The following is a 19,659-nucleotide window of genomic DNA, read 5'->3' as shown; positions in this document are numbered from 1 at the left end:
CTCCATGGCCTCTGCCTCAGGCGCTAGAGTGTCTCTGGCCGCGACGGAGTGACGCCCCGGATGGGCAGAGCATCGCCCCCTGGTGGGCGTGCCGAGTGGATCCTGGTTGGGCGCATGCAAGAGTCTGTCTGACTATCTCCCCGTTTCCAGTTTCGGAAAAATACAAACAAACAAAAAAAATGCTTCCCTGCCTCAAAGTCATAGACAATATCTCACATTTCCTTCCAGAATTTCAGTTTGGCTCTTCTCATTCCAGTCTTCAAATCCTTTGGGATTCTATTTCTTTATATGTTGAAGGGTATATGTAGTTTTATTTCTTCCAACATGGAAAGTCAAATACTCCAATAATTTCTGTGGACTAGGCCATCATTTCCCAATTGATTCATGATGTCATATCTAATATATACATTTCACATATATTTATTGGTTTATTCCTAGGCACTCTATTCTGTAAAATCTGTTTACCTATTCATGTATTAATTCCACACACTACTTAATGATGATAACTTATATATGTGTAGTATATGGTAAGAGGTATGTCCTCTGTTCTTTTTCCAAATTGAGCAATCCATAGACTTCTATTTCACATGAATTTTAGAATAATTTTGTAAAATCTAGAAAATTGTTAGAAATTTGGAACTATATTAACTCTATAGAGTAATTTTAGGAGAACTGAAAATTTTATATTGGGTTTTTCCATCTATGCACATGGTATTTCTCAGTCTTATGTCCATCAGTAAAGCTTTACAATTTTCCCATAAAGATCTTAGTTTTTGTTAATGCCAAGATATTTTAAAAAGTAAAGTATGGGTTTAATTTTAAAAAAGACCTTCTTTTTCAGTACACTCGGTGTTTCTCACCTATATGACTTCTCTTATGTATAGAAAGAGATGCTCTTTGAGAGAATGCTTTCCCACATTCATTACATTCAAAAGGTTTCTCACCAGTATGACTTCTCATATGTATAATAAGTAATGAGCACTGAGAGAAAGCTTTTGCACATTTATTACATTCATAGGGTTTCTCCCCTGTATGATTTCTCACATGAAGAGTAAGGGATGAAATTCGAGAAAAGGCTTTATCACATTCATTACATTTAAACGGTTTTTCTCCAGTATGAATCTTTTCATGCTCAAGGAGATTCTGTCTCTGACTGAAAGCTTTCCCACATTGATTACAACGATAGGGCTTCTCTCCAGTATGGATTTTCTCATGTTCAGTGAGGTTTGATTTCTGACTAAAGGCTTTCCCACATAGTATACATGCATAGGGTTTCTCACCAGTATGAATTCTCTGGTGTCGAATGAGGTTTGACATCTGAATAAAAGCTTTCCCACATTCACTACATTCATATGGCTTCTCTCCAGTATGAATCTTCTGATGTGTAATGAGATTTTCTTTCCGGCTGAAAGCTCTTCCACACTCATTACATTCATACGGTTTCTCAGCTGTATGGTTTCTCATATGTACAGTAAGGGAAGAACTTTGAGAGAATTCTTTCCCACATTCACTACATACATAGGGTTTCTCACCTGTATGACTTCTCATATGTATAATAAATACTGAGCATTGAGAGAATGCTTTTCCACACTTATTACATTTATAGGGCTTCTCCCCTGTGTGACTTCTCATGTGTAAAGTAACAGATGACATTCGAGAAAAAGCTCTGCCACATTCATTACATGCATAAGGTTTCTCCCCAGTATGAATTTTCTCATGCTCAATAAGATTTTGTTTCTGACTAAAGGATTTTCCACATTCCTTACATTTATAGGGTTTTTCTCCCGTATGAATTCTCCTGTGTTCAATGAGATTTGATTTCTGACTGAAGGCTTTCCAACAATCCTTACATGCGTAAGGTTTCTCTCCTGTATGAATTCTCTGGTGTCTAATAAGGTTTGACATCTGAATAAAAGCTTTCCCACATTCATTACACTTATACGGTTTTTCTCCAGTATGGATTTTTTGATGTGTAATAAGATTTTCCTTCCTGCTGAAGGCTTTTCCACATTCCTTACATTCATAGGGTTTCTTTCCAGCGTGTATTCTCTCATGTATAATGAAGTCAAATTTATGACTGAATTCTTGTCCACACTGATCACACTTAAAGGAGGTTACAACATTGGAGGAGCAATGAGTAAGTTTCCCATACTTATTACATTCATAATTTTTCTCTCTTATATAGCCTTTCTCATAACTAAGTAAGTCTAAATGATGTTCCAAATCCTTATCAAGTGAATCATATTCATAGAAGCTTTGTCTTGAAGAAACAATGTCTGAAGTCAGAGGAAATATTTTTGTAACTTTTTTACATTCAATGACATTTTCCATCATCAGAGCTTTCTTGGAGATGGATCTGACTTTCCTCACAAATGTTTCCTGTTGCTTCTTGATTTTTTCATCAACTTCCCATACTTCTGAAATGGAGGACAAAAATTATTATTTAAGATTTTTCTGCTATTACACTATTAATGAAACTTCAGAAATACGTATGTGGGGCTGATATTTGTTTTAACTCTAGTCTCCTGATACAAACACTCATATAGAAACCCCAAAGTGTAAATATCCCTAGCTCTCAGGTTTAAGAAGTTAACGCCTATAGAAAATTTATTAAGAGAAAACTAACATTTATAGGCACAAGCAGTTTTGATTAATATTAAAAGTATACTTAAGCAACACAGAAATCAGTAAAATAAATTAAAAAGTTAAGATAAAAGGGTAAAGACATAAACAATGAACAGAAATTCAAACAAACAGAGGATAAAACTAACACTTGTGGTTTTCCACAGTGCATTAAGTGTATGGTTCCCCCATAAAATTCCATTAAAATAAAAGTAAAAAAATAAAGGGTCAGGTAGAAAATCCAAGATGGTGGTAGAATAGGTGGAAGTTATACTCACATCCTCCAGGAACCAAATTGAAAATACAACTAAAACACAGAACAATTAACCTGAATAACCAACTGAAGACTAGCTGAAGAGAAGTCTTATAACCAAGGATATACAGAAGCCACATAAAAAATTGTAGGGAGGGCAAAGAGACAAAAAACTATAGGCAAATATCTCTGATGAACAAAGATGTTAAAATCCTCAACAAAATACTAGTAAACTGGATCCTGCAGTACATTAAAAAGAGCATAGGCATACACCATGATCAAGTGGGATCTATTCTGAGGATGCAAGGTTGACATAATATCCACAAATCAATAAGTGTGATACACAACATGAACAACATAAAGGATAAAAACCACAAGATCATATTCATAGACGTAGAAAAGCATCTGAAAAAATCCAGCACTTATTTAGAATAAAAATTATCCACAAAAAAGTGGGAATAGAGGGAACATACCTTAATGTAAAAAAGCCCATATATATGATGAACCCACAACCAACATCATATTCAATGGGAAAAAGCTGCAAACACTTCTCTTAAAATCAAGAACAAGATAGGGATGTCCACTTTCACCAATTTTATGCAACACAGTACTGGAAATTCTAGCCACAGCAATCAGACAAAAAATAAATAAATAAAAAACATTCAAATTGGAAAGGAGGAAGTAAAACTCATTATTTGCAGATGACATGATACTGTATACAGAGAACTCTAAATATTCTACCAAAAAAACTACTAGATCTGATAAATGTATTCAGTAAAGTATCAGGATACAAAATAAATATCCAGAAATTGTTAGCATTTTTATACACCAGTAATAAACTTTCAGAAAGGGAAACTATGAAAGTAGTGCCAATTAAGTTGCATCAAAATAATAATAATAATAATAATAATAAAATACATAGGAATAAAGTTAACCAAGGATGTAAAAAACCTGTACTCAGAAATTGCAAGACACTGAAGAGAGAAACTGAAGGAGACAGAAATATGTACAAGCATATACCTTGTTCATTGATAAGAAAATTAACATCATTAAAATGTCCATACTATCAAAGCAGGCCCGGGCTGGTTGGCTCAGTGGTAGAGCGTTGGCCTGGAGTGCAGGAGTCCTGGGTTCGATTGCCAGCCAGGGCACACAGGAGAAGCGCCCATCTGCTTCTCCACCCCTCCCTCTCTCCTTCCTCTCTGTCTCTCTCTTCCCCTCATGCAGCCAAGGCTCCACTGGAGCAAAGTTGGCCCGGGCACTGAGGATGGCTCTATGGCCTCTGCCTCAGGCGCTAGAATGGCTCTGGTTGCAACAGAGCAACGCCCCAGATGGGCAGAGCATCGCCCCCTGGTGGGCATGCCGAGTGGATCCCGGTCAGGTGCATGCAGGAGTCTGTCTGACTGCCTCCCCATTTCCAACTTCAGAAAAATACAAAAAAAAAAAAAAAGTCCATACTACCAAAGCAATCTATAGATTCAATGTAATTTGTATCAAGATAAGAATGGCATATTTCACAGAAATAGAAAAAATATTCCAAAATTTTATATGGAACCACAACAGACCCCAAATAGCCACAACACTCTTGAGAAAGAAGAAAAAGGTTTGAGGAATCATGCTCCCAAATGTCCAACTATACTACAAGGCCATAGTAACCAAAATAGCATTATCTATATAAATAAAAATGTAAATGTTCGTTTGTTCAAAATCTTTTTTTTTTTTTTTTGTATTTTTCTGAAGTTGGAAACAGGGAGGCAGTCAGACAGACTCCTGCATGCGCCCGACCGGGATCCACCTGGCATGCCCACCAGGGGGTGAGGCTCTGCCCATCTGGGCCATTGCTCTGCTGTAACCAGAGCCATTCCAGCACTTGAGGCAGAGGCCATAGAGCCATCCTCAGTGCCTGGGCCAACCTTGCTGCAATGGAGCCCTGGCTGCGGGAGGGGAAGAGAGAGACAGAGAGGAAGGAGAGGGGGAAGCATGGAGAAGCAGATGGGCGCTTCTCCTGTGTGCCCTGGCTGGGAATCAAACCCCGGACTCCTGCACACCAGGCCGACGCTCTACCACTGTCCCTACCAGCCAGGGCTTGTTCAAAATCTTAAATCTCCAAAAGTTCTTCACCAATTGCTTTGAAATTTTGAAATAACATTGCATTAGAATACTGCTCTTTTTTATATACCTACTATTATACAGATATAGATATCACACCTGTGACAGGTAAAAACATGCTTTTTGAAAAACAGAGCCATCTGTTGGACGTAAAAGCAACACACACTATACTAAATATTTTACAATTTCATTTCAATGTTTCCAATTTACAATCCATTTACGTGCAGCCAGACTTGAGGATGCACGGTTGCGAGCACGGCGATCACATGCTGCAGCTTCACATCTGCTTCGTTCTCAACAGAACAAATGCGACAGGCTGAGAGTGGCTGGAAGACATCAACGTGAAACAGCAGATCAGCATCAAACACGATTCCGTGCTCAGCAATCACGCGATTACAATTGCCTTGCATTCTGGTACAACCCAGCTGATGATTATAGTTTGAGCCGGCATGTTCTCATCAGCACTATGACTGAAGTGTGTCCTTATTGCAAGGCTCTGAAATTTAATGGAGAAACGAAAGGAATGTGTTATGCTGCTGGAAAAATTAAACTGCCTCAACTTGGAGAACCGCCAAAGCCATTAAAAACTTTGCTTGCCGGATATACTGCCGAATCAAAGCATTTCCTATCTAACATCAGGAAATAGAACTCATATTTCCAAATGACGTTGTTCGGTGCAGAAATTGTAACAGCTCAATTCATGCCAACTTTCAAAGTGAAAGGACAAATGTATCATAAAGCTGGCTCCCTGCTTCTGTTCCTAGATGGTCAACATAAATTCCTACAAATGTATTTCATCGGTGATGGCAATGATGAATTGAATGCACGCTGGCATTTCTACTGGCATAAAAAGGTCCATAATTTCCCCACTGCAAGAGCTTCTTTACAGAAAAAAACAATTTAGTGTGTTTGTTCAAAACAGCAATTGACATGATGCCATCTGATACACACAAGATTCTTATTCATGCTGACAAAATGGCTGCTGGAGAACATGTGCAAAGATTCAATGCTCCAACTATAGATGAAGTGGCAATTGTTATAGTTGGAGATCAATTCCCATCTAGAGATACTGTTCTTCATCGGAGAAACAATCAACTGACAAAAGTTGCAGAAACTCGTTGATGCTATGATGCCCTGCAATATCCAATCATTTTTGGGGATGGTGCCAATGGATATCACTTCAATATTAAGATGATAAATCCAGTCAGTGGTGAACAAACAAATATGAAATGCAGCTCAATGAACTATTATTATTCATACCGATTAATGATTCGAGAGAATGAAGACAATCACATTTTAAAATGCAGTCAATTGTTTCACCAATACATTGTAGATATGAATGCAAAAATCGAAACAGAACGTTTTGATACTCATCCATTTGAATCAGACCAAGCTTCACTCTGAAGAATACGTTCATTTGCGATATGCAGTTGTAAATGACAGTAATACAACTAACGTTGGAAGACAAACGATTTTGCCATCTTCATATACAGGCAGTCCATGTCATATGCATGAGTATGCTCAAGATGCAATTGTGTATGTTTGTCACTACGGGTGTCCAGACCTATTCATTACATTCACATGCAATCCAGCTTGGGACAATATACAACAGCTCTTACTTCCTGGGCAATCGCCGGTGGATAGGCATGACATCACAGCACGTGTTTTCAGACAGAAGCTGAAATTGCTGATGGATTTCATGGTAAAATGTGAAGTGTTTGGGTCTGTGCACTGTAAAAAATCAATGAGCAACATTGTAGAAGCAACAATCTTGACAGGATCTTTCAAAGGTGAAGATGTCCTCATTCCTCGCATTCCCATGATTCCAACGGCTATGCCATTTCTTTTTTTTTTTTTTTTTTAGTATATATCACATTGTATTTTAATTACCAGTTCATCAGTTTCCCATATGATTGGGGTTCCCTGAGAGCAGACTTTAATGTTCACTTTGCCTTATTTGCTAAATGAGTCATGAACAACATTTCTATTCAAATGTTAGTGTTTATCCATAATTTTTGAACATTAGTCTCCAAATATTCTATAATCTGATTCAAAATCCTTAAATTTAAACAAGAAACTTATACCAATGCTTGACTTTGTGCTAAATAATTTTAAAATTTGTAGCTTTGGGATATTTTATTATAACAAGTTGGTACTCATAATAACTTAAAAATTCATCATACATTTTAACTTCATTTTTTAGCTTGACCTTCTAGTAAATCTTTAGCTTCACTGATTTTGGTTTCTATATAAGGAGATCCTCCCTTGTCTGGGTGATTTAAAAGCATAATTCGTCGATGAGCATCTCTTATTTTCCCTTTATTGGCAGTAGGGCTTACACCTAGTATTAATGCAGCTTCCCGTTTTGTCATCTTGGGTTCAAACCCACCCTTGTAGTAGCCACCACTGAAGGCAGATTTTGGTAGACTTTGAAATACTTGTTTCACTTGAGGCTCCATATGCTTCATGGCTTGCAAAACATAACGACCTGCAAATCCTGCAAGCAGTGATGGTCAGTCCAACTGCTACCACTGTACTGGCCTGCATCCGCCCAGAGCGCGGGTCATCCTAAACCAGAGCCGCGGACACCACCTCCACACTGCGACCGGAAAGCTGGATATGCCATTTCAATTTAAGACATTGCAATTCCCAATTCGATTGGCATTTGCAATCACCATCAACAAAGCTCAGGGCCAATCTTTAGAATTGTGTGCTTTAGATCTACACATGGCTTGCTTCTCACATGGACAATTATATATTGTGTGTTCTAGACTCAGCAAACCAGATAATCTCTATATCTGCACAGACAATGGAACAACAAAAAATATTATATACCCACAAGAATTGTGAAATTAAACATATTAGAAACGTGTGCTTTCTCTTTTCTTTCTTTTCCATTTAACCAGACTGAGCCACAGCAGTGCTCAGGGTACAGTTAGTACTGGCATAAAAGTTATATAGATCAATGGAACAGAATAAAGAGCCCAGAAATTAACCCACACCAATATAATCAATTAATATTTGACAAAGGAGGCAAGAACATACAATGAGGTAAAGACAGTTTGTTCAAAAAAACAGTGTTAAAAAAATTGATATATATATAGATATATATATATGCGCGCACAAAATAAATAAATAAAACTAGATCTCCTTCTCATATATTTCCCAAAAAGGTGATCCATAAAATCTAATACAACACAGAGAGTACTTCCTGTTTCAGTATAGTTAAATTAAGTATCTCTGTCTTCTCTTGTCTCTGAAAATACAAAGAAGAAACAGAAAAAGAAAACACATTTTCAGTGAAACTAAAAGGCAGCTAAACTCTGATTCCAGAATGTAAGAAAAGACCAGAGATAGGGAAGAAACCCTGGCTGTTCCTTCTACCTCATAAAGCGCAGTGAACAGAGTTAGTTCTCCGAACACAAGACATACCCTGTGGGCAGAATAAAAGTCTTTTTTTTTTTTTTTTTTGTTGCAATAATGGGATCCAGATGTGTTAAGAATCATAGCAGAAACATAATGATATTTTTATGGCCCTGTCAAATGGAAGGGAAGGCAGAGCTAAATAAGCATATGAAAACAGTGATTATTCCTATGTAAGCAGTTTGCTGGCATAAGAGAGTAGAAGAGATACTTGAGTGCTAGAGGATGCATGCAACTGATAATTTCTGATTCAAGGGAAGTAAAAGGCACACCAACTCTCAACAGAAAAACTAAACCTTATACAATAAGAGAGGTCATCATGAACAGCAAAGGTTTTCTACTAAATCAGCCTATTTTTCCAGAAATCTTCAACACTCCCTGTAAATCATGTGTCCAGCAAGAAATAATCTAATTCAATGATGAGTAACAATTATAAAAGAAACCAGCATCTGATCTATACAATGACGCTATAAGAACCAAAACACATGAGTATACATTGAGAGGAAAAACTGGTACTGACTGATCAATAGGCCTCACAAAGTTCTGAAGCTTTAAAGAAAAAGAAACCTAATGGCATCCAAGGCAAATAAAGTCACCCACCTATACGGAGAAACAATCAGACTTCAGATTTCTCCAAACATTCAAAGTCAGGAGACAATAGAGAACTTACCTGAAATCTTCAGGGCACTGTCTACAAAAGCACCTAGAAAAGAAAGTATGGCTCAAGAAATTTATACACAGACAACTATCAACCAAATATAAAGATTAAAAAAAAGATTTCTTTTTATGCGCAAAACTTCAAGGACCCTAGTTCTCATTAATCATAAGCTCCATAACAAAATTTCATTCTGTACACTGCCCATGCCCAGAAGAGTATTTTATCTTTATTGTTATGACTATAAATGTGGTTCCTTTTTCTTTATATCTTCTACCTGATTACTGAAGTATATATGAAAACTATTTTTATTCATTAATTTGATATCCTACCATCCACTGGATTATTATATTATCTGTTACACTTATTCAGTTGATTCTTGTGTTTTTGAGGGATACAACCTTAATATTTAAATAAAGATAATTTTAAAGGGTCATTTCCAATTTTTACAGTATTTATTTTTTTCTCTGGCCTATTAGTTAGGTATAAACTTAATAAGTGTACAAAAGCTAAAAAGGGAAAACTTGTTCTAGAGGACGCAAAGGTAGATAGATCTGTACAAAGACAGAGCATATTAGATATTATAAAGATGTCAAAGCGCTGAAAGTAAATTTATATATCTAACACATCACCAATAAAAATCCAACAGATTTTCCTCTGGAAATAGCTGAATCTAAAATTCATATGGTCAAATAAAAATCAGGAATTGCCAGCACAACTCTGAAAATGAAGTGTATGGAGCAGGTACAGAAAGGGACTGTCAAGGACAGGCAGACTAATTGTTCAGTGTATCTTTTGGACTGTTTATATTTTTAAGCAAGTATACATATATTATATTTTTTAAAAATTAAAGTAATGGAGAGTGGAATAAGCAGGAAGGAGGCACCAATTTATAATCCAGAAACCTTTAAAGCTACATGGCATTGTGAAGGTTGTGATGTACAGTGGAGAGTGGGCATGCTGTTATAAAACACATGTTTGAGGCTCTTCAAAAGGAAAGAAATGAAAAGGAATCTCAGTGTGAAACAAACATATGTTTAAAATAACTACACAACCATAAAATAATGAATGCATAAGAAAATCAAATTATAAACACAAGAGTTTAAGGACCATAGAGTAGGACAATAAATCTAAAAGTAAGAGTATAAATAAATTAGGAAAGGTTGGCATCCTGAAATCAGATGGGGTGATAGACCTTCTAAATTTGAAAAAAGGAAGATGGCTTCAATACAGGAAGAAATAGTATCTGAAAATGTAATAGATATTCAAATCCATTCATACCTTTTGTCACTTTAGAAGACTATAGCTTTTGGATGTGAGGGTGATCTGGCTGCGACACCTGTCACCCCATTGATCACCAGGGTTGATTCGGCTGATCTGGCTGGCTAGGCGGGTGTCCCCTTCCTCCCTCACCACTCCATGTGCATCCCTCCCGAAGCTGCGTGCTCGGTCGAAGAGGACGACCTTCCCCGCTAGAGGAGAGGACCGTTCTTCGGTCAAGGGTATACGAATAGCTGCGCTCCCCTGCTAGAACCTCCAAACAAGTCTCAAACTCAAGAAGACTATAGCTTTTAAGAAAACCTTGGAAAATGTAAAATGATATCAACCTCCTGAATAACTGTCACGGGGTGCTCTCATTTAGGCTGCTTTTTCACTTATTCACCTGAACAGAGCTTCCCAAACATCTCTTTCTCTATCACCCATGGTTCCTCTTCCTGTTCCAACTTGAAGATCACATCTGGTTTGGTGACTTGATAGCCTATTATAGGGAACAGAAAAGGATTTGGATATTAATGCTGGAGACACTATCCTAATCTTGAGTCCTGGGAGCTTGAGGGCATATGAAGGACAAAGATGGAAGAACTTCCACATTGAGACAAGGTAATTAGCTTTCACCTTGAAGACAAGTCCATATAATCATGTGAAGAAAGGAAAAGCTAGATTCATCTCCTAAATTATAGGCTTCATACATTTCAAAAATGAGAAGGAATCCCATGTAATTGCAAAGCTTCCCTTACCCACTGTGACTAGGTTACTATAGTTCTCCAGCATCACATCCCGGTACAAGTTCCTCTGAGCAGGTTTCATTTGCTGCCATTCCTCCCTGGTGAGATCCACAGACACATCCTTAAATGTCACTGTTTCCTGTAAAAGCACAACCCTAATTAATATGAAGTCATCAAAATTAAACACGATGGTCAAGACATGTAAGAACTCATTTAGCTAGTATCCAAGGATTAGAGTTCATAAGAAATGATGACATATTGCCATTTACAACAACATGGATGGACCTTGAGAACATTATACTGAGCGAAATATGTAATTCAGAAAAAGCTAAGAACTGTATGATTACACAGATAGGTGGAATATAAAACGGAGTCTCGTGGACATAGACAAAAGTGAAGTGGCTACCAGGGCAAGGGAAGTGTGGGGGAGGGGTATGGGGAATGGAGTAAAGAGGGACAAATATACGGTTACAGAAAATGATTTGACTTTGGGTGATGGGTATACAACACAATCAACAGTTCAAATGCTATAGAGACATTTACTTAAAACCTATGTACTCTTTTTGTGTGTGTGACAGAGATAAAGAGAGAGACAGAGAGAGGGACAGATAGGGACAAACAGGACAGGAAGGGAGAGAGATGAGAAGCATCAATTCTTCGTTGCAGCTCCTTTTCACTGATTGCTTTCTCATTTGTGCCTTGACTGGAGGGCTACAGCACAGTGAGAGACCCCTTGCTTGAGACAGTGACCTTGGGCTCGAGACAGCAACCTTTGGGCTCAAGCCAGCAACCCTGCGCTCAAGCTGGTGAGCCCGCACTCAAGCCGGCGGTGACCTTGGGGTTTCAAACCCGAGTCCGATGCTCTATCCACTGCGCCACAGGTTGGTCAGGCCCTATGTACTCTTATTGGATCAATGTCACTCTGTTAAATTTAGTTTTCTAAATAAAATTTTAAAAATTGTATATTAAGTCTTCATATTTACCTAATCTGTATTATACTGGGGGAGAAAACAAATCATGGTAGAAATATCTGGTAGGATTATTTTAATTATTGAGTCAGTAAACATGAATTCATCAGTTATTATGCAGGGAACTGGAGATAGTAGGCACTGATTTGTAGTGGTCTGTGAATAAGATGTGAGAGATAGACATGGCTCACATGCAGTTGGCTCAGAACTTGTCCAAGTAATCATGTAATCTAGTGAGAAAGGGAATATGAAGTGGGGGAGGGAGAACAAGGCAGGAAGAAACAAGAGGCATGACAATTTGAATATGCAAATTTGAGCTTGCTTTCTTTTTTTTTTTTTGTATTTTTCTGAAGCTAGAAACGGGGAGAGACAGTCAGACAGACTCCCGCATGTGCCCGACTGGGATCCACCCAGCACGCCCACCAGGGGCGATGCTCTGCCCACCAGGGGGCGATGCTCTGCCCCTCCGGGGCGTCGCTCTGTTGCGACCAGAGCCACTCTAGCGCCTGGGGCAGAGGCCAAGGAGCCATCCCCAGCGCCCGGGCCATCTTTGCTCCAATGGAGCCTCGGCTGCGGGAGGGGAAGAGAGAGAGACAGAGAGGAAGGAGAGGGGGAGGGGTGGAGAAGCAGATGGGCGCCTCTCCTGTGTGCCCTGGCCGGGAATCGAACCCGGGACTTCTGCACGCCAGGCCGATGCTCTACCATTGAGCCTACCAGCCAGGGCTAAGTTTGAGATTTCTATAGGACTTCCAAATGAAAATGTCTACTATGCACTTAGAGGTATGAAGAAAGGTGAGAATTTCTTGGCCATCATCCTAAAACTGGGAGCTGAATCCATGGCTGTGTGATTGTACAGAACATACATAGTGGGTAAACGGCCAAGAACAGATCAACAGTTAAGCATCAAAGAAAGGGACTCAGGTTTTTGTTTCTTACTTGCTTTATTTACAGCCAACAGATTAGAATTAAAATCATGAGAGGGGTGAAACAGAAAGCCAAGAAACAAATGACAGATTTCTAAAAAAGAACATTACTTGATCATATTATTCTTGCTCCCAATTAAAAAACTTCAATATCCAAATAAAGAAAGAAGGAAAAATCTGGATATGTAAAGACTCGAAGAAATTAAAGCACCCATATTTCCCACATCTGGGAGAATTTATTCAAGAAATATGCAGAAGTCTGAGACAGAGAACAGGGGAAACAAAAAATGGAAGTCACCAAAGGATGAACCATAATGTTTCTGAGAAACTATCTCTCTGGCCTATGATCATTACTACCATCAATATTATCACCTCTGTCATCTACTGAGTGCTTATTATGTAAAGGCACTGCTGTAATTTCTTCAGATATAATAACTTTTTAAATTCCCTTAATATAAAAAGGGAAGGAAAGCAAGGTTAAAAGTAATTCTCCCATGGTCATAAAGCTATTTTTTAAAATCTCCAGACAGGCCTGACCTGTGGTGGTGCAGAGGATAAACTGTTGACCTGGAATGCTAAGGTTGCATGGTTTGAAATCCTGGGCTTGCCCAGTCAAGGCACGTACAAGAAACAATCAGTGAACAACTAGAGTGAAGCAACTACAAGTTGATGCTTCTCTCTCTCTCTCTCTTTCACTCTCTAAAAATCAGTAAATAAAATATTAAAAAAAAATAAAATCTCCAGACAGATCATATCATTCTCTCTAATTTTCCATCTCTGTTCTTATGTTTCAGTTTCTGTATCTTTGGTATCAACTCATCTGTCCACTGCATTTTTATTTCCGCTCTCATATTTTTAACTTCCAGGCGTTCATTCTTGTTCTTCTCTTTTTACAAACTCTCATTCTTATTTTATAGATGCAATATCTTCTCTTATTATGACCACTAATTATAAATTTGGGAGAAGTGTTATTTTACCTCGTGCTTTGAATTAATTATCTCAGAAATTCCCTCCCTCAGTCCCTCCTTTCGTCCCTCCCTCCCTCCCTCCTTCCCTTCTTCCCTCTTCCTTCCCTTTCTCCTTCCTCCCTAGTTTTCTTCCCTCTTTTGTCATTTTAGTGAGAGTGAGACAGAGACAAACAGAAAGGGAGAGAGATGAGAAGCATCAACTTGTAGCTGTGGCACTTTAGTTGTTCATTGATTGCTTCTCATATGTGCCTGAACCTGGGGGGGGGGGGTTAAGCTGGTGAGCCTATGCTCATGCTGGCTAACCCTGTGCTCAAGCTGGAAACCTCGGGGTTTCAAATCTGGATCCTCAGCATCGCAGGTTGATGCTCTATCCATTGTGCCACCACCTGGTCACTCTTTCTTTTGGATTATTATTTTAGTCTCTATTCCCTTAATATCTTCTGGACCTCTAGTGAAGAGGATCTAAACTGCTGATTGGAAGTTCTCTGCTTGTTGGTAGGACTTGTCAGCTGTTAGACTTAATAGTAGGCAAATTGGGTAGGATATGGCTTTCTTACTGGGGACTCCTAGTTGTTCATATTTTGAAACCACTTTTCTGGGCTGATTATAATTTTCAAGGCTCCTGACTGAGGTGGAGTGGGTTAAGTCAACTTTATGGGATCTAGGGAGGGGCAGTACAACTCTTCAGAATGTATATCCTGTTTCTTTTTTTTTTCTTTACCCCCCTCCCTCAACTCCTCCTTTTTGTCTCATATAAGTAAAATCATATGGTATTTGTCTTTTTCTGCCTAACCTATTTCACTAAAGCTACTATGTGATAGAGCTGGGATTCTGGCCCAAGCAGTGTGGCTATACAGCCCAGCTGTATTCTACAACTCGACTTGTTCTCTAAGTCAGCAGGAGTCTTGAAACCCTATAAATATTCCCTAATTCAAGACAGAATTTCTGCACTAGAAACCTTTTTTGTTGAGGATGAAAGCATGTGAAATCACCAATGATGAGAAATTACAGGACAAATATAATCACAAAGGAATCCAAAGCCAATGATAATGGGATATCATCTTGACTTAGAGAAGCAGAGAGGTCTGATGAGATGGGGGGATGGGGGGAGGAGGAAGACTGAAAATAAAACTAGATGTAAAAAACTGGCCTCTGATGCAAGTTTCATTAATCAATGTATGCTCAACAGCAGACAGAAAATATTTTTTCTGTTACTCCTCAATATTGTATTAACCAAATTAGTCAAATGAACTTACAAAAACTAGTATTCAAGATTTAGGTGAGGACTAAGGGAATAGTTATTAAAATAATTTTAGAGCAAATTACTTAGTATGTAAGATTTGGTAAATATAAAAACAAATTAATTTTACACATAAAAAAGCCATAAAAGATGTATCTGTGTGTGTGTATTCATTTCCAAAAACAGATACCTTGATTGTTTTAATAAATTAAACACTTGTCAAGCATAAATTGAGAAAAATAATGAAACACTATTTCCAAATTTAGGATTTAAAAACATGTCATAAAAGACAGAATGATAAGTTTTAAAAAGTTATGAGCAGTGTTCAACTTCTAGGATAGCACTGTGAGATTCTCCATAGATCTGTTTTCCAGTAAAACAAGCATAATTGGTAAAAAGTGTTGTTGTTTTTAATTTTAAGTGTTGTTTTTTAATTTTAATTTTAGAAATTGTTCTAAGAACATACAGCAATGAAGAGTCATTTAATCAAGAAAAAATATTAAAACTTAGTGAAAAATCATGATAGTCACTGTCTGGGTCTCTGCCAGAAGCCCACATAGCATCTCTGCAATATCCCCAGCTTCTCAGCCACCGCCTATGGGTACAGGGGCCAGCCCTTTTGGAGGCCAAACATCTGACCACGCTAGGCCAAACAGAGCCCACACAGCATCTGTTGGTGAAAATGGGCGGGGACTCAGTCCAACTGGGTGACCCAGACCCCACCTCCCCAGGTGCTCCTACTACTGCAGTATCAGCCAGGGAAGTGCACTACCCATCCCTGACTGCTGTTCTCAGTCCTGGAAGTGTCTTTTGCTGTGAGGAGGCTGCTGGCAGAGACTAAACTGTGTAGCTTTGGAAAGAGGGCCAGTCTCTCCCACCTTGAGCACACAGCTGATTCTGGCGAAGCTTTGGTCCAGGAGCCAGACAGTTGGGGGCTACAGTGTGGCTATTTCACAGTAGGGGAGCAACTCCTGTCTTCCCTGAGAGTTCAGCCCATGCTAGCCAAAGAAGGGCAAGAGGTCCCAACCCTACTCCTACAGGCTGGTGGGCAGCACCCCCAATAAGGAATTGTTTTGGGGGGCACTGGAAAAAGGACTGGCCATGCCCACCGCTAACACATGGCACACTGGGAGAGTAGCATCCTACACAGAGAGCCAGGACTTTCAGAGAATGTCTCCCGGGGAAGGTTTGGTCCAGAAGCCAGGTGGGTGGGGCTGATGTATGTAGCTACTTCACGGGGGGGGGGGGCAACTCCTGCCTCCACTGTGAGCTCAAAGGGCAAGAAGTGCCCACCCCGCTCCTACAGACTTGCAAGCACCACTCCCAAGAGAGACTGTATTAGCCCTTCCAAGTCCTGAATTCCTGCCCTGCTGGGATCAGTTCCATGGGGAAGGGGAGAAATGCCCCTGAAGAGTATTGTCAGGGACCCGGATGAAGTGCTCAGCCCTCTCCTGTGCACTGGGCTGGCATCACACCAGCCAGTGTGTGGCTGAGAGACTATTTTGATCTGTAACCTTGAGACCAGGGGTTCAGCTCAGCTAAAATTGTCCCGAGAGGGGACTGCTGGCCTCATTCAATCTAAACCTGAGGCCCACCCGTCCGAGGCCCACCCGTCCTGGGGGACCTAGAGTTGGAGACTCAGGCAGTGACTGAGTGATTTGGCTCTTGAGTAGGGGCCACTTTCTACCCATTGACTGCTTGACTGAGTGAGCTCCAAGTAGGGATCCAGTCGTCCTTTCCTCCTGACCCCGGCAGCACACCCCACTGCGCCTGCAACCTGTGGAAGGGTCTGCAGGAAGCCTGGGCCCACTCTAGTCTTTCTTTGGAAGGCTCTAGAGGAAGACCAGGCAGCCACAAGAGGGTGTTGAGTAGTTGACAGGTAGAGGCAGACCTCAAGGAGACTGGGTCTTCTTAAAGACCTGCTCCCAGCTCTAAGCTGAAGGAAGTCAACCCTTATACACAGATTGACCTCTCACACACATTCAGGCACAGTAGATGGAGGAAAAACTGAACAGAGTGGTAGCTCCAGACAGGTAGCCCAAGGCTGGTAACAAACAATGACTGACTTCAATTCATACCCAAACCCTGTCCAAGTAGATCCCAAACCAACATAAACAATGATGGGCTTCAGACCACACCAGAGCTAGACTCAACTAACCACATAATTGGCAGACCAAAAGGGAGAATCTATTGAATAGCAAACACCAGACCCTGCTGGGAACAACTCTGCCCCAGGGGTCAGTCTCTGCATGGTGTCTCATACACAGTGATTGAGATTTACCATTAAAGTCAGCCAGCTTAAGGGTTAACTCTACCACGAAGGGCAAAAGTATTCAAGACTCACATATAACAAGAGGGTATATATCATCCACAAGAATCATTCCTGCAGCACCGAGATCAGGTGATTGGGAAGATTGTGCCACTGAGTCCAATAAGACACTTTCATCATAAAGACATCATAACAAGTTCAGGAGTCACAGCAGATCTACCTAACACACAGAGACAAAATGGAAAGACAAAGAAGTATGCCCCAAATGAAACAGGAGAAATCCCCAGAAAAAAAATTAAATGAAATGGAAGCAATCAAACTAACAAAAGCAGAGTTTACAAAAGTGGTTAAAGGATGCTCAAGGACCTTAGGGGAAGAATGATGATCTCAGTGAGAACCTAAACAAAGAAATAGTAAGCAATAAATAGGACAAAGAAACCATAAAAAAGGACCAGTAAGAAATGACCAATAACAATATCTGAAATTACTATACTAGAAGGAATCAGCAGAAGGTTAGATGAATCAGAGAATCAAATCAGTGATTTAAAGAACAAGGTAACACTCAAGCAGAGCAGCAAAAAGAAAGAAGAATTAAGACTACTGAGGAAAGTCTAACAGAACTCTGGAAAACATCTAGCACAACAACATCTACTCATAGGGGTACCTGAAAGAGAAGAGAGTAAACCAGGATACAGAACCTGTTTGAAGGAAAAACATGTGAAAATATTCCTAACATGGTGAAGGAAAAAGTCACACAAGTTCAGGAAGCACAGAGAATCCCAATCATAATGAATCCCCCAAAACCCACACCAAGACACATCCTGACAAAAATGCCAAAGTTTAAAGACAAAGAGAGAATCTAAAAGCAGCAAGAAGAAAAGCCAATTAATTACCAAAAAGAAGCCACAGTAAGGCTGTAGCTGATTTCTCAACAGAAACACTTCAGACCAGAAGGCACTGGCAGTAATCTACAAAGTGATGAAAAGCAAGTAACTACAACCAAGACTACTCTTTCCAATAAGGCTATCGTTTACAACTGAAGGTGAAATAAAGAGCTTCCCAGGGTGGGGTAAGCTAAAGGAGTTCATTACCATCAAATCAATATTACAAGAAATGTTAAAGGGTCTGCTTTAAGATGAGGAAAGAAAAAACAAATAGAGAGAGAATTATAGGTATAAAGAACAAAATGGCAATAAATAAATACATATCAATAATAACCTCAAACACAGATGATATACATGCTCTAATAGGGTAGGTGAATGGATTAAAAAACAAGACCCATACATATGCTATCTATAAGGAACTCTCCTAAGAACAAAAATACACATAAAGTAAAAGTGAAGGGACAGGAAAAAAATCCATGCAAGTAGAATAAACAAAAAGCTGAAATAGCAAGACTTCTGACAAAATCACTACATAATACTAAAAAGATAAATTTAACAAGAGGATGTAATCTTTATAAACATATATGCACCCAACACAGAACACCTAAATGTATAAAGAAAATCTTGATAAACATTAAAGAAGAGACTGATAGCAATACAATCATTGTAGGATATTTTAACACCCCACTGTCATTAATAGATCTTCCAGACAAAAAATCAACAAGGCATTAGCAACCTTAAACTGAACAGTAGAGTAGATGCATATAATTGATACTTACAAAACTTCATCCCAAAGCACCAGAATATACATTCTTCTCAAGTGCACATGGAACATTCTCAATGATAGACTACATGTTAGGACATAAAATAAGTCTTAACAAGTTGAGGAAGATTGAAATAATAATAAGCATCTTCTCAGACTACAATGAAACTAGAAATCAACTACAACTCCCCGCCAAACTCAAAAACATTCAAAAATATGTATGCTAAATAGCATGTTATTAAACAATAAATAGGTTAACAATGAGATCAAGGAAAAAATTTAAAAAACTACCTGAAAACAAGTGAAAATAAACATACAACACCCAAAATCTATGGGAAACAGCAAAAGCAGTCCTGAGATGGAAGTTCATAGCATTACAGGCCTACTTCAAGAAGCAAGAAAATCTCAAATAATCTAATTCTACCACTAAAAGAACTAGAAAAAACATAATAAATGAAGCCCAGAATAAAAAGAGGGAAGGAAACAATAAAAATCAGAGCATTAATAAATTTAAGAGTCTAAAAACACATACAAAGACCAATGAAACCAAGAGCTAGTTCTTTGAAAATATAAACA

General features: G+C 39.0%; 1 protein-coding gene and 1 pseudogene across 7 annotated transcripts in view; both read right to left on the bottom strand.

Moving 5' to 3' along the window:
- Positions 1-787: 787 nt before the first annotated feature.
- LOC136380483 (zinc finger protein 568-like) overlaps positions 788-19,659 on the bottom strand; it is a 43,344-nt gene continuing 24,472 nt past the window's right edge. For 6 of the 7 annotated variants that reach the window (XM_066348279.1, XM_066348283.1, XM_066348282.1 and 3 more), the window contains 4 exons: positions 11,081-11,207; positions 10,726-10,821; positions 9,078-9,110; positions 788-2,417 (listed from right to left, as the gene is read on the bottom strand). In XM_066348279.1, coding sequence (XP_066204376.1) covers positions 838-2,417; positions 9,078-9,110; positions 10,726-10,821; positions 11,081-11,207 — 1,836 coding nt within the window. In that variant the 3' untranslated portion in view covers positions 788-837. The other variant, XM_066348286.1, reaches the window with a different exon arrangement.
- LOC136380512 (mitochondrial import inner membrane translocase subunit TIM14 pseudogene) lies at positions 6,819-7,600 on the bottom strand (annotated as a pseudogene).

Source organism: Saccopteryx leptura, chromosome 9 (assembly GCF_036850995.1).
Source record: "Saccopteryx leptura isolate mSacLep1 chromosome 9, mSacLep1_pri_phased_curated, whole genome shotgun sequence".
NCBI lineage: Eukaryota > Metazoa > Chordata > Mammalia > Chiroptera > Emballonuridae > Saccopteryx > Saccopteryx leptura.
Note: the sequence above shows the minus strand (reverse complement) of the source record. Positions and strands in the feature narration are given on the sequence as shown.